The 16,153-nt window shown below is 44.9% G+C and overlaps 1 protein-coding gene across 1 annotated transcript in view; it reads right to left on the reverse strand.

The window, feature by feature from the left end:
* The window catches only part of roraa (RAR-related orphan receptor A, paralog a), a 306,522-nt gene extending 290,831 nt beyond the window's left edge, over window positions 1-15,691 (reverse strand). Inside the window, exon 1 of the mRNA XM_014124802.2 lies at window positions 15,368-15,691. Coding sequence (XP_013980277.1) covers window positions 15,368-15,521 — 154 coding nt within the window. The 5' untranslated portion in view covers window positions 15,522-15,691. The remainder of the gene's footprint in view (window positions 1-15,367) is intronic.
* Window positions 15,692-16,153: the final 462 nt, after the last annotated feature.

The following is a 16,153-nucleotide window of genomic DNA, read 5'->3' on the forward strand; positions in this document are numbered from 1 at the left end:
GTTTATGAGAGACGGTAATGTGAACAACAACATGACCTGCACCAAAGTCAAATTAGGATATAATGTTAGGCCAATGAGAGAGTATTCATGATCTCCGGTAGAATGCCCTGCTTTAATTTCATCACACTCAAAACCATAAGCTATTTTCTGTAATTAGCCCGCCATTAACTTGTAAATAATGATATTGTTGTGAGCTTATTTTCCTGTAATAATGAATACAAATTAACTAAAGTTAAGGCGTTGTCAGCTATATGATTATGGTCATTATTTGAACTGGCTAGCCAGCTAACATAACGTTAGCTAGCTAGATAACAAGCTAGAAAACAACCAAAACATTGTTTAGAAAGTTGCTTTTAGTTGCCTGGTTTGCTAGACTGACATATACTGAATTCATTTTTAAACAGATGGGTTTATTGGTATTAAAATACACCAGTTATGTTATCTTGGACCACCAGGCTGCTGATGTCATGCAGCCTGGCGTTTTTGTGTTTATACAAACGACAACAACAAGTTTGATGTCGGACGACAATAGAATGTTCTTCAAAAGTTAGCTGGCTGGCTTGCGAGCTAACATTGAGACATAAAAATGGTATCCATGAGTTCATCTGATTCTGGGGAAGTAGATACAAGGTGTGTGTGTGTGTGTGTGTGTGTGTGTGTGTGTGTGTTTCTGTTCAACCAAACAAGATTTTCTGGTTTATCTTCAAGAAGACTCTGCGTTCCAGATAGGTGGACGTTCGGTTTCTCAAGCCTGATGACAGTTGTGCACAGACAGAATATTCCCTCCACGAACGGTTGGGATGCAGGGGCAGAAACCAGATCCAGTGCAACAGCTTTGGATAAACAGTCATCCTTGCCTGCCAGAACTAGAGAGGTGACTCTGTAAACATGCCCCCCTTTACCTCTTACAGGTGTTTCCATAGCTCACACAGAGGTACTTAATGCCCTGCCAGGTTGACAGTGACCTGAAGCACAATCTTCGATGCGAGGAAGCTATATTTCTGAAACACTGTAGATGAGATCATGCATCCCAAATATCTGAGGGGGCACAAACTACATGAGGATGGCTGGGGTGTGGTCCAGAGCGGGGCTAGGCCCCCATCCTGAAGTTGGAGAATTTAGCATTTTTCAAACACTTGAAACTGCCTTTACCTGCAATCTAGAGCCATGTTTAATTCTATGTCAAAAGTATGTGCAGTTGAAGTCGGAAGGTTACATACAGTTGAAGTCAGAAGTTTACATACACTTAGGTTGGAGTCATTAAAACTCATTTTTCAACCGCTCCACAAATTTCTTGTTAGCAAACTATTTTGACCTTTGACACTAATATATATATATATATATATATATTAGTGTCAAATATATATATGACTCATCTTGTACTGAGATGGAGTGCCTTAGACCACTGTGCCACTCCTTTACTTAGATTTTTGTTATCAAACTGTGTTATTTTGGGGCAGAAATTACTTCTGGAACATGTGAACTTTCATGTGTCTTGATAACAAACGTGTATGCCATCTGTAAATACGAATACAATTGTTAAAATTACAGTTGAAGTCAGAAATTTGCATACACTTAGGTTGGAGTCATTAAAACTCGTTTTTCAACCACTCCACAAATTTCTTGTTAACAAACTATAGTTTTGGCAAGTCATTTAGGACATTTACTTTGTGCATGACAAGTCATTTTTCAACAATTGTTTACACACAGGTTATTTCACTTATAATTCACTGTATCACAATTCCAGTGGGTCAGAAGTTTACATAAACTAAGTTGACTGTGCCTTTAAACAGCTTAGACAATTCCAGAAAATAATGTCATAGCTTTAGAAGCTTTTGATAGGCTAATTGACATCATTTGAGTCAATTGGAGTTGCATGTGCAGTTGCAAACCGTAGTCTGGCTTTTTTATGGCGGTTTTGGAGCAGTGGCTTCTTCCTTGCTGAGCGGCCTTTCAGGTTATGTCGATATTGGACTCGTTTTACTGTGGATATAGATACTTTTGGACCTGTGTCCTCCAGCATCTTCACAGGGTCCTTTGCTGTTGTTCTGGGATTGATTTGCACTTTTTGCACCAAAGTACGATCATCTCTAGGAGACAGAACACGTCTCCTTCCTGTGCGGTATGACGCTGCGTGGTCCCATGGTGTTTATACTTGCGTACTATTGTTTGTACAGATGAACATGGTACCTTCAGGCATTTGGAAATTGCCCCCAAGGATGAACCAGACTTGTGGAGGTCTACAATATTTTTTCTGAGGTCTTGGCTGATTTCTTTTGATTTTCCCATGATGTCAAGCAAAGAGGCACTGAGTTTGAAGGTAGGCCTTGAAATACATCCACAGGTACACCTCCAATTGACTCAAATGATGTCAATTAGTCTATCAGAAGCTTCTAAAGCCATGACATCATTTTCTGGAATTCTCCAAAAATGTTTAAAGGCACAGTCAACTTAGTGTATGTAAACTTCTGACCCACTGGAATTGTGATACAGTGAATTATAAGTGAAATAATCTGTATGTAAACAATTGTTGGAAAAATTACTTGTGTCATGCACAAAGTAGATGTCTTAACCGACTTACCAAAACTATAGTTTTTCAATCACTCACAGATTGCTTGTTAACAAACGAGTTTTAATGACTCCTACCTAAGTGTATGTAAACTTCTGACTTCACCTGTATATTTTTCTGCATATCTCTTGAGCTGTCTGCATCCTACTGACTGGTGGTTATTTTTTTAAGCTTGAAAACCCCATTTGTTTTTTGCCCAAAGATTAGAAGACACCTAAATATAATTTATGATGGTTTGCTATTTTACATTTTTTCAAATGTTTTTTGTTTGAAAAACATTTACTAAATAGTTTTTGCAATTTTTATTTTATTTTCAGTTTTCGTTTACTATAATAACCTTGGTGGGGACGACATTGTCAATGCATTTATTAATGAAGCCGGTGACTGATGTGGTAAACTCCTCAATGTTATCGGATGAAAATATTCCCGTCTGTGCTAACGAAACAGTCCTTTTCGAGTTTTTGCTTGTAACCAGGAATCAGGAGGATAGAGTTATGGTCAGATTTGCCAAAGGGAGGGTAAGGGATAGCTTTGTATGAGTTTCTGTGTGTGGAGTAAAGGTAACATAGAATTTTGTCGCCTCTAGTTGGACAGGTGACATGATCGTAGAAATTAGGTCAAACAGATTGCAGTTTCCCTGCATTAAAATTAACGGCCATGAGAAGTGCCGCCTCTGGGTGTAAATGTTCTTGTTTGCCCTATACAGCTCAAGTTCGGTCTTAGTGCCAGCATCGGTTTGTGGTGGTAAATAGACAGCTATGAAAAATAGGCAGTAAAAAGTATGGTATGTAGCTTATCAGGAGGTATTCAGGCGATCAAAAACTTGAGACTTCCTTAACATTAGAGATTGCGCACCAGCTGTTAACAAAGATACACGCCCCCTCCCCCCTCATCTTACCCGATGCTGCCGACCGGTCTTCACAATGCATGGAAAATCCAGGGAGATGTATATTATCCATGTCCTTGTTCAGCCACGACTCCAACGGAGCACGTCCAGTTTGTTCTCTAGTGACTGTACGTTCGCCAACAGAATGGAGGGTAGAGGCGCTTTATTTACATGCTAACGTAGCCTAGTCAGGATGCCAGCTCGTCTGCCTCTTTTGCGTCGTCGCTTCCTCTTTCGAGTCCCGAGGATCAGGGCTTGGGCCAAAGTAAGCAGAACATCCAGAACTAACAGGAACCTGAAAAGCTTCTACCCCCAAGCCACAAGACTGCTAAACAAGACTGCTAAATAGATAATCAAATGGCTACCCACTGCTGCTACTGTCTATTATCTATCTTGTTGCTTAGTCACTTTAACCCTACCTACTGTATATGCTACCTCAATTACATCGTACCTCTGCACATTAACTCGGTACTGGTACTCCCTGTATATATGCAAAATTAAAGGAGAGCCGCACACTCTAGGAGCTCAGATGCAATAATTTAATTACCTAATATCCAATGTTTCGACAGACAAGTTGTCTCCATCAGGGTATAATGACAAACACTGGGGGGTGACTAGTTTATATAGTTTCAAAGGACACACACAGGTGTCTGTAATCATGGCTGGGTGTGGCCTGATATCATTGGTTAATTCTCAGATATAAAATTAACATACAAAAAACAAGTTGCGTGTGTCCTTTGACACTATATAAACTAGTCACCCCGCAGTGTGTCATTATACCCCGATGAAGACAGCTTGTCTGTCTAAACGTTGGATATTAGGTTATTCAATTATTGCATCTGAGCTCCTAGTGTGTGGCTCTCCTTCAATTTTGCAAGTGTTTATTCCGCTAGCCAGTACCTCACCTAAACAGGTGTGCGTTTATTTTGCCTCTAGACTCCCTGTATATAGCCATATTATTTTTACTCATCGTTGTTATTCGTTATTCACTGTGTATTTATGCCATGTGTACTATTTATATTTTTGTATTACATTTTGTCTGCATTGTTGAAAGAGGACCCATAAGTAAGCATTTCACTGTTGTTTACGAAAAATGTGACAAATGAAATATGATTCTATTTTGGGGGGAAATATTGTGCATATAGAGACATTTCACATACAAATGTGCATCATCCATACATTTAGAATTTTTGTTTTCACTTACGTCTTTAAAGTCTGACTAACACTTTCCATATTTAAACAACTTTGTGTCAGCATTTACCTCAGTACATTGGTTAAATGGACATGTTGTCACGACTTCCGCCGAAGTCGGTCCCTCTCCTTGTTCGGGCAGCGTACGGCGGTCGACGTCACCGGCTTTCTAGCCATCGCCGATCCACTTTTCATTTTCCATTTGATTTGTCTTTGTTTTACACACCTGGTTTCAATCCCCCAATTACTTGTTCATTATTTAACCCTCTGTTCCCCCATGGTTGTTTGTGAGTGATTGTTTGTCTTGTATACGGTCCATAATTGTCGGCTCGGAATATTGTGTTGTATTTGTGTATACTTCAGTAAATACGTTGATTACTCATACCTGCTGTCCTGCGCCTGACTCTCTACACCAGCTACACACAGGCTCGATTACAGAATCACTCACCCTTCAAATGGAGTCAGCAGGAGCAGATGCCCTCCCTGTGGCGATAGAGGAGCGCGTCCAGCAGCACGCGACCATGTTGCAACGTCTGGGCACCGCCATGGATCGCGTGCTGCAGACGATGGATCGTTGGGAGAGAGGAGGAGGTCGTCCAGCATCTCCACCAGCCCCACTACATCAGGCCCCACTGTCCACCCTCCCTTTACCCGGTGCCAGTGGGATTCGACTCGCGCTCCCGAGGGAGTATGATGGGACGGCTGCCGGATGCCAGGGTTTCCTACTCCAGCTGGAACTCTACCTGGCGACCGTCCACCCGGCTCCTTCGGGATGTGAGAGCGTGTCCGCCCTCGTCTCCTGCCTCTCAGGCAAAGCCCTGGAGTGGGCCAATGCCGTATGGAGTGAGGGAGACGCAGCGTTGGACCATTACGCAGAGTTCACCCGCCGCTTTCGGGCAGTTTTCGACCACGGCGGGTGAACATCTGTTCCACCTGAGGAAGGGGACGAGGAGTGCACAGGATTTCGCATTGGACTTCCGGAGCCTAGCCGCCAGCGCGGGATGGAACGACAGGGCCCTGATCGATCACTACCGGTGCAGTCTGCGCGAGGATGTCCGTCGGTAGTTGGCCTGCCGAAACACCACCCTCACGTTGGACCAGCTTTTGGACCTGTCCATCCGGCTGGACAACCTGCTGGCTACCCGCGGACGTCCGGATCGGGGCCTGTCAGTTCCATCCCCCAGCACCTCCGCTCTGACACCCATGGAGCTGGGAGGTGCTGCGCTTAGGGCGACCGGAGGAGGGGCCATTCCCTGCACCATCTGTGGCCACAAAGGGCACACTGCTGGTCGGTGCTGGGGGGGTTCTTCAGGGAGTCAAGGCAGCAGGCAGGGCACTATCATGTCACCCCAGGTGAGTCGGCACCAGGCTCACCCAGAGCCCCCTGTTGCTCACATGTATGTGTTTATAAAATTTCATGAGTTTTCCCCACATTCCCAGCATAAGGTGCTCGTAGATTCAGGCGCAGCTGGGAATTCTATTGACCATTCATTTACCCATAGTTTAGGGATCCCCCTTGTTCCTGTGGATATGCCCTTCCCTGTGCACGCCCTAGATAGTTGACCATTAGGGTCAGGGCTTATTAGGGAGGCCACTGCTCCACTAGACATGGTTACGCAGGAGGGTCACAAGGAGAGAATCAGTCTCTTCCTTATTGATTCTCCTGCATTTCCCGTGGTGCTGGGCCTACCCTGGTTGGCCTGTCATGACCCGACTACTTCGTGGCAACAGAGGGCTCTCAAGGGGTGGTCACAAAAGTGCTCGGGGAGGTGTGTAGGGGTTTCTATCGGTGCGACTACGGTGGAAAGTCCAGACCAGGTCTCCACCGTGTGCATCCCCTCAGAATATGCCGATTTGGCTCTCGCCTTCTGTAAGAAGAAGGCGACTCAATTACCACCCCATCGACAGGGGGATTGTGCGATAAATCTCCTGGTAGACGCAGCACTTCCCAGGAGTCACGTGTATCCTCTGTCACAGGAGGAGACGGTGGCTATGGAAACATATATGCGTATCCAGGAGGGGGATGAGAGGAAGACGGCATTTAGTACCACTTCAGGGCACTATGAGTACCTCGTCATGCCGTACGGGTTGATGAATGCTCCATCAGTCTTCCAGGCCTTTGTTGACGAGATTTTCCAGGACCTGCACGGGCAGGGTGTAGTGGTGTTTATTGACGACATTCTGATATACTCCGCTACACGCGCCAAGCATGTGTCCCTGGGGTGCAGGGTGCTTGGTAGACTGTTGGAGCATGACCTGTACGTCAAGGCTGAGAAATGTCTGTTCTTCCAACAGTCTGTCTCCTTCCTAGGGTACCGCATTTCCATGTCAGGGGTGGAGATGGAGAGTGACCGCATTTCAGCCGTGCGTAATTGGCCGACTCCCACCACGGTAAAGGAAGTGCAGCGGTTTCTAGGGTTTGCCAACTACTACCGGAGGTTTATCCAGGGTTTTCCCATTACCTCACTGCTGAAGGGGGGACCGGTGCGACTGCAGTGGTCGGCTGAGGCGGACAGGGCTTTTGGTCACCTGAAGGCTCTGTTTACCTTGGCTCCCGTGCTGACTCATCCGGATCCCTCTTTGGCATTCATAGTGGAGATGGACGCGTCCGAGGTTGAGATAGGAGCCGTGCTCTCTCATCGATCGGGCACGCCACCAAAGCTCCACCCCTGTGCTTTCTTTTCGAAGAAGCTCAGCCCGGCGGAGCGACACTATGATGTGGGGGACCGGGAGCTGTTGGCTGTTGTCAAGGCTCTGAAGGCGTGGAGACATTGGCTTGAGGGGGCTAAACACCCTTTTCTCATCTGGACTGACCACCGCAATCTGGAGTACATCCAGTCGGCGAGGAGACTGAACCCTCGCCAGGCAAGGTGGGCCATGTTCTTTACCCGTTTTGTTTTCACTCTGTCCTACAGACCAGGTTCCCAGAACGCTAAGGCAGACGCACTGTCCCGGATGTATGACACAGAGGAGCGGTCCATGGATCACACTCCTTGCCTGGTGGCCCCGGTGGTGTGGGAGCTGGACGCGGACATCAAGCGGGCGTTACGCACAGAGCCCACTCCCCACCGGTGTCCAGCTGGGCGTCTGTACGTTCCGTCTGCTGTCTGCGACCGTTTGGTCTATTGGGCCCACACGTCACCCTGCTCTGGTCATCCTGGCATCGGTCGGACGGTGCGCTGTCTTAGAGGGAAGTACTGGTGGTCCACCTTGGCCAAGGACGTGAGGGTTTATGTTTCCTCCTGCTCGGTGTGCGCCCAGTGCAAGGCTCCCAGGCACCTGCCCAGAGGGAAGTTACAACCCCTACCTGTTCCACAACGGCCGTGGTCGCACCTGTCGGTGGACTTCCTGATGGGTCTTCCTCCCTCACAGGGCAACACCACGATCCTGGTTGTTGTGGATCGGTTTTCTAAGTCCTGCCGTCTCCTTCCTTTGCCCGGTCTCCCTACGGCCCTACAGACTGCGGAGGCCCTGTTCACTCACGTCTTCCGGCACTACGGAGTGCCTGAGGACATAGTCTCTGATCGAGGTCCCCAGTTCACGTCCAGGGTATGGAGGGCGTTCATGGAACGTCTGGGGGTCTCGGTCAGCCTCACCTCCAGTTTTCACCCTGTGAGTAACGGGCAGGTGGAGAGAGTAAACCAGGATGTGGGTAGGTTTCTGCGGTCATATTGCCAGGACCGGCCGGGGGAGTGGGCGGCGTTCATCCCCTGGGCAGAGATGGCCCAAAACTCACTCCGCCACTCCTCCACTAACCTCTCCCCCTTCCAGTGCGTACTGGGGTATCAGCCGGTTCTGGCACCTTGGCATCAGAGCCAGATCGAAGCTCCTGCGGTGGACGAATGGTTTAACTTCTCTAGGGTAGGGGGCAGTATTTTGACGTCCGGATGAAAGGCGTGCCAAAATTAAACTGCCTGCTACTCAGTCTCAGAAGGTAGGATATGCATAGTATTATTACATTTGGATAGAAAACACTCTGACGTTTCTAAAACTGTTTGAATGATGTCTGTGAGTATAACAGAACTCATATGGCAGGCAAAACCCTGAGAAAAATCCAACCAGGAAGTTGAAAATCTGAGGCTTGTAATTTTTTTCATTGATTCCCTATTCAAACTACAGTGACTTAGAGGGTCATTTTGCAGTTACTAAGGCTTCCACTAGATGTCAACAGTCTTTAGAATGTTGTTACAGGCTTCTACTGTGACCTGGAAGGGAATGACAGTCATTTCAACCAGGTGTGTGGCTGAGAGCCATTAGATCATTCATGCGCGTGGCCGTCAGCGCAAGGTGCTTGCTTTTTCCTTTCTGAAGACAAAGGATTTGTCCGGTTGGAATATTATCAAAGATGTATGATAAAAACATCCTAAAGATTGATGCTATACATCGTTTGACATGTTTCTACAAACTGTAGTATAACTTTTTGGACTTTTCGTCTCAACAAAATGCGCGAGCATGGCGCATTTGGATAACTCGACTGAACGCGCGAACAAAATGGAGGTATTTGGACATAAATATGGAGTTTAGCGAACAAAACAAACATTTCTTGTGGAAGTGGGAGTCCTGGGAGTGCATTCCGACAAAGATCAGCAAAGGTAAGTGAAGATTTATAATACTATTTCTGACTTTTTTTGACTCCAGAACTTGGCGGGTAACTGTATAGCTTGCTTTGATGGCTGAGCTCTGTACTCAGAATATTGAAAAATGTGCTTTCGCCATAAAGCTATTTTGAAATCTGACACAGCGGTTGCATTAAGGAGAAGTGTATCTATAATTCTTTCAATAACTGTTGTAAAGTTTATCAACATTTATGATGAGCATTTTTGTAAATTGATGTGCTCATTCACCGGAAATTTGGGAGGCAATACATTTTCTGAACATCACGCGCCAATGTAAAATGGGGTTTTTGGATATAAATATGAACTTTATCGAGCAAAACATACATGTATTGTGTAACATGAAGTCCTATGAGTGCCATCTGATGAAGATCATCAAAGGTTAGTGATTAATTTTAGCTGTATTTCTGGTTTTTGTGACGCCTCTCCTTGCTTGGAAAATGGCTGTGTGGTTTTTCTTGTCAAGGTGATGTGCTAACATAATCTGATGCTATGCTTTCGCCGTAAAGCCTTTTTGAAATTCGGACAATGTGGTTGGATTAATGAGAATCTTATCTTTAAAATGGGATATAATAGTTGTATGTTTGAGAAATTTGAATTATGAGATTTTTGTCGTTTTGAATTTGGCACCCTGCTATTTCACTGGCTGTTGAATAGTGTGTCCCGCAGGTGGGACGGTCACGTCCCACATACACCAGAGAGGTTAAGCGCTCGGAGGAGACCTGGGACGCCGCTCATGTGCACCTGCAACGGGCCGTGAGGCGGCAGAAGGCGAGCGCCGACCGCCACCGCAGTGAGGCCCCGGTGTTCGCACCGGGGGACCGGGTCTGGCTCTCGACCCGAAACCTGCCCCACCGCCTACCCTGCCGGAAGCTGGGTCCAGGGTTTGTGGGGCCATTCAAAGTCCTGAGGAGATACAGGTTACAGCTTCCCCCAGATGACCGTATTAATCCCTCGTTCCATGTGTCTCTCCACAAGCCGGTGGTGGCTGGTCCACTCCAGGAGTCTGAGGTGCGGGAGGTTCCTCCGCCCCCTCTGGACATTGAGGGGGCCCCGGCGTATGCTGTTCGAGCCATCCTGGACTCGAGGCGTCGGGCGAGGGGCCTTCAGTACCTCATGAAGTGGGAGGGGTACGGTCCGGAGGAGAGATGCTGGGTGCCGGTGGAGGACGTCTTGGACCTTTCGTTGCTGCGGGAGTTCCACCGTCTCCACCCGGATCGCCCTGCGCTTCATCCTCTGGGTCGCCCCCGAGGTCGGTGTCGGCACGCGGCTCCGAAGTCGGTCCCTCTCCTTGTTTGGGCGGCGTTCGGCGGTCGACGTCACCGGCTTTCTAGCCATCGCCGATCCACTTTTCATTTTCCATTTGTTTTGTCTTTGTTTTACACACCTGGTTTCAATCCCCCAATTACTTGTTCATTATTTAACCCTCTGTTCCCCCATAGTTGTTTGTGAGCGATTGTTTGTCTTGTATACGGTCCGTTATTGTGGGCTCAGAATATTGTGTTGTATTTGTGTATATTTGAGTAAATACGTTGATTACTCATATCTGCTGTCCTGCGCCTGACTCTCTACACCAGCTACACACAGGCCCGATTAAACATGTCTTGTACTGTGAACTTTGCATAGGCTAATCCTGACCCTTACCCTGTTTAACAACACAATTTAGCCCTCCAGCTGATACAAAACATGACATGTAGCCAACAACATGACAGCTTGGGACACCTCACACTCCTCGAAGTATTAACAACAGGGAGAGACAGCCCATTATTACGTCAAGGGCTGTCTGCCAAAAAGAAAGACACACACACGAGTTGCTCTCCAGGATGTACATTGACTGTCTGCATGGCGGCTACCTGCTGCTTGGCCCTCCTCAGCGAGCAGGGAACTGTGATCCCTGGTATTTGAGAATGTCATAGCGTCACGAACGCTGCTGTCCAATGGAGTAGTGTGAGGACCGTGCCAGCTCCAGGCTCACAGGATTTGTGAAGAACCTCGTTTAGAGGCCTCTGCTTCCCTTTACCTCATCCGTCTTCTGTCAGCACAGAGTAAACACATGCCAACCACTCCAGCCCACAGCGCTGCCTCCGTCTGCACAAATAGAACCAATCGGCAGGCTGTGTTGGTGAAGTCCACTTAAGTGTCTAGAAAGGACAGGCCATACCATGAAGAGTTTAGTTTGGACTAGCAATGTCCAGCCAAAGAAAACTACACAAGTAATGGCACCTATGTTAAAAGTGCTGTATATAACTTCAGCCTGCATGACAGACATGGAACAGCTAACAAAGTTTGAGATAAGTGGTAAGGCAACCTGCACAATCGTCTACTCTTGTGTGACATGGTATGTTGAGGTGTGTGCAATATGTGTGAGTATTTTTTTATTTTTTATTTCACCTTTATTTAACCAGGTAGGCCAGTTGAGAACAATTCTCATGTACAACTGCGAACTGGCCAAGATAAAGCAAAGCAGTGCAACAAAAACAATAACACAGAGTTACACATAAACAAATGTACAGTATCACTGTCCTACTGAACAATACACCTGCTAGATTGAGCCTGTTTGCCCTTCACCAAATTACAGCTTTCATAATGTTGCAGTAAGGTAAAAACATTAAAGAAAAGTAATTCATCTGCCATGCCAATTGATAAATTATATGGGAAGTCCTGCACTAATGGCAGGTCAGCCGTCTTACCACTTTCTTTCCATGGTGGGAAAATGATGTTAAAACACCACAGCACACTCTGAATATTACAATCACGTCTCTAGCCTCAGATACAAGCCTGCACTACAGTAATCCCAGTGTCAATAACGCATTACTCTACTCTTAACTGTTCATTCAAGGCAGTCTCCATAGTGTGATTATGTACAGCATATACAAACAGAGAGATGCACATACACAACAGCATAGCTGAGGCTCGTTTAGGGCTAGAAAGTGCAGGATGGAGGACCTTCAGAGCTTCAGCTTCCCTGTGTAATTCTGAGGCTTCATCCCAACCTACACAGAGGCCGTCAACTTACATAACAAGCCATTAATATTGATTGTTTCCAAATTTGCTCCTCACGAACTGAGGGATCCTGCAATATGAAAATAACACCCTTTCTTCTTTCCACTAATGATATCCACAGACCTCCAAGGCCCGTTCTCTGACCCACTCTAGTCTTCCAGCACAGCTTCTGCTGAAGTAAGCCTTTTCTACTTAAAGGGTATTAGTGCTCAGGGTTAAAACAGTAAATGCTCTGCATACGGGATAAGAAATGTGCATCCTCAGAAATGTCAATACACTGGGAGTGAAAACGGAAAGTGTTCCTCAGTAAGCATCTGCAGTATTTCAGATATTGTTTTTTGAGTATATCCTAAAATGCAGTGTCTAAACCCAGCACTGTAATCCTGGAAATGCTTTACATTTTTATTGTTTCACATTGTTGAGTAATCTCATACTGGATTGTGCCACCAACCAATAGCAATTATAAATATTTTGAATAATTTCATGCACTGTGGGGAAAATACATTTATCATACTGTACCAAGGTTCAATAAACAAAATCTGTTTCAGTTTCTACAAAAGCAAAGTTTAAAGGGTCGCACACATCGCACCGAATGTGGATCTCACGTTCATAAAATCTGTTTGCACACGTTTCACAAGTACTCTCGGCAGGCAAACTCTACTGGTGTGTTCAAGCGCTTAAAGAGCAACTGCCCCTAAAAAGCAACTTCTCGTTTTGAAAAACGGCCTATGTGGCATAAATATGAGTCATATGCATGTATTCTAGACAAAATTGACTACAAAGTGTAAATATGATAGTTTTGGTCATCAAGTCAATCTCGTCCAAAACTGAGCTTTGCGAGACGATAGGAAAAAAGGGTATGTCATGGAATGAAGGGTACCGTAACAGTTTTCCTTGGGTTGGGTTTATTTAAATCCTACCCACATGCCCACAGCTGGCTGCACCCAAGTAATCATCAATTCGGAGCGCAGCTGCACATGACCCGATCGTAATGCCCATGGTCAATTTGGTTTGACATTTGATATCCCTATGGGGATCTACACTAGGGACCGTCAGTAAATTACACAATGTACAAGGTACAATATCACCAGCCGGCTGAAGCTAATTGGCGAAAGCTAGCCTAGGCAACTTCAAGACACAAGACCTTGTTAGACTGTTTTAAGTTATCTAGAAGGGTGAGTGACTGTAACTGTGTACCGTTTTGGCAGATTGCATGTACAAACGCTTGCCACATGCGAACACACACACAATAGACACCCATATTAAACCACCCCCCAAGACAACTCTCGTTTGGCTTCAGATATAGTCGCTGCATTTCTAAATGACCAAGCAAAAAAAAACGAGGCCAAATCAAAAAGTTCAGCCTCCCTGGAAAACAGATAATCGAAGAAATCGCACAAGTTTTGATAATAAACATATATTACTTAATGATTTCATCATATTTGTTACAATTATCTCAAAGGAAACAGCTGGAGAAGAAGAATACAGTAACATTATTAATTGTAGGTTATAAGTAGGCCTGTTATTAAAAACTTGAAAAAGTGCTACAGGAGAACTTTTGCTATGCATGCCATACATATTCAAGTTAACTAAATGCATTCGGAAAGAGGTTTGTCCCACTAAACATTAATACTTTTTCCCCCCACCCATTCAATCATTACATAACAGAGCAAAAAAACTTTTTTTTTCCTGTCTTTCTCTCCAGACACTTTAATCCTATGCATAAATGGGTGGGGGTGAATATGGGTCAGCAGGTTAAAAGTGTCTAGGAGCCAGACTTCATAAAACAGCCGTCAGATGAACCTAACAAGGCTCGGACCGAAATGCCTTCAAAACTACCTGGCTTTGCCTGTTATTACATAACTGAGCACTGGCTGGGATCTACTAAATGTAAACAATCTCGTGTTCATGACAAAACATCGTACTCTTCTGCAGCTGGAATACTAAGTGGTAAAAAACATTACACTTGTCTTGAACTGTGGAGTCAAGAACGCATCTACAAAGTGAAATATATGTAATGATTTTCGCTATCTCTCTTTCTGTGCGCGCCTCTGTTTATTGCTACCTGTTACATAACCAGCTTACATTCCACATTCACCATATTAGACTCTAAATATACCGCTTACGCAGAGGAAATATGATCATGCAAACCACAGCGCGATGAATACATTTACATGTCTAATATGTAATTTAGTGTCATAGTAGTATGTGAACACACTGTACTTTGGAGTATTATAGTCTGGAAATATTTCCATTGAACTTGGACGAGTTGAATGGAAGCAGTCTAGAGGGGGTGTGGCTAAATAATGTCTGTAGCCTACTGTACAACACGCACCGTACTCAATCTCACATATTCTTAAGAAATGTATACGGGACCAACACAATCATAGACTTGATTTGATAAATGACCACAACGTCTATCGTGTCCATCATCAGGCAGTTGTCATCTCTTCATGTCCACTACAACGTATCAGAGCTAGCGCGCGCTCGCAAGGGAAGGAACATCAAATTCCTGCTGCTGATTTGTCTATTTCATAAACACACAAAATTATATTTTCTGTAAATCACTTGGAAATAAATACGACCATAAAATACATGTCCCTTTAGAAGTTGAAGGGACTGGTGTTCGATAGCTTACAGTTTCCCAAAGTTCACTAATATTTAGTAACCTACCATTGTGTAGTATAGCCTAATAAACGTGTAGAAAGATAATATAGCGTAGTTGGTGTTCTTGTGTTTTAAGGGAATTGTAGGTCCTAATCGACCTGTGTAATTGACTATCCTATCTATAATTGTTCTATTCACTGAGTAATTTGTCTCCCAATGATACATACGACAATGGTTGGATCTCTGTCAGTTGTGCTTGAACACAAGGGCAACACAGAAGCAACTCGCTCATCATAATAAATATGGCCATTTTACAAATGTAGCGCAATAAGAATTAATCTGTTCCAGGTGGTTTTTACACTATTCAGGTAACGTTATAGACAATTTTTGAGACCTCTATAATTCAAGTTCTCCATGCAACGAATTCATTTTGAAGTTTGAGGCATCAATTCGGTAATCAATCAATATTTCTCGTGATGAGAGATGTCAGCCGCTTACCTCTGTTGGTACTTGAACAGGTCTGCCTTCGAACAGGGGCTGGATGGTCCGCTTTTCGGAGCGTCTCTAGGTTTACCGGGGTTTCCCTGGCCGGTGTAGCCGGCTCAGAGGCGCTGTTGCCCGGGTCGCTTGCTGGATCTGGAGGGGACTCCATGTTGAATTTCAGATTTACTGTTAAACTATTGCTAGTATTTCACGAAAAGTCTCTATGATTTGTGAGCCGCGAGAGTCCGTCTAGCTATCTATTTTAGAGTAGAAGTAGAACTACGAAATGAAAAAATGCGAGTGTATCTAGAGGTGGGTGTGAAGATTTGATTGTCCATCGGCAGCGCTAGAGAGAGCTTCAGTCATGCAACTGAAAAGGGAAAGGTTGTCAATAGCCGATTAATAGATGTGCAGTAGTGCCTGCGAGTTTATTTCATGGGAATGGCAGTTTGTTGCAGCCAACTAACGCTTGTATCGAGTTTATCATCCCAATATTCATTCACATGATAAACTCTGATTGTAGGCTAAAGTCTCTCATCAGTGTGTTCAAAAATCATTAATAGCACTTCGAGAAATCTGCACAATACGCTGTCTCCTGTTCAGTGTTTAAAAGCCTGTCCCTCTGTGTAAAAGGCTGCTTACAACTTCAACATTCCATAACATTATAGCCTATATTCAATTTACTGACAATTTTACAAAATCAATATTGACAATTAACATGCCTAGGCTTATGCAACGACAATCAACTCTAGAGAGAAAATGAAGAGAACACGTCCATGCCTGCACAGTCGATGCTATTCA

This window comes from Salmo salar, chromosome ssa10 (assembly GCF_905237065.1).
Source record: "Salmo salar chromosome ssa10, Ssal_v3.1, whole genome shotgun sequence".
NCBI classification, from domain to species: Eukaryota; Metazoa; Chordata; class Actinopteri; order Salmoniformes; family Salmonidae; genus Salmo; species Salmo salar.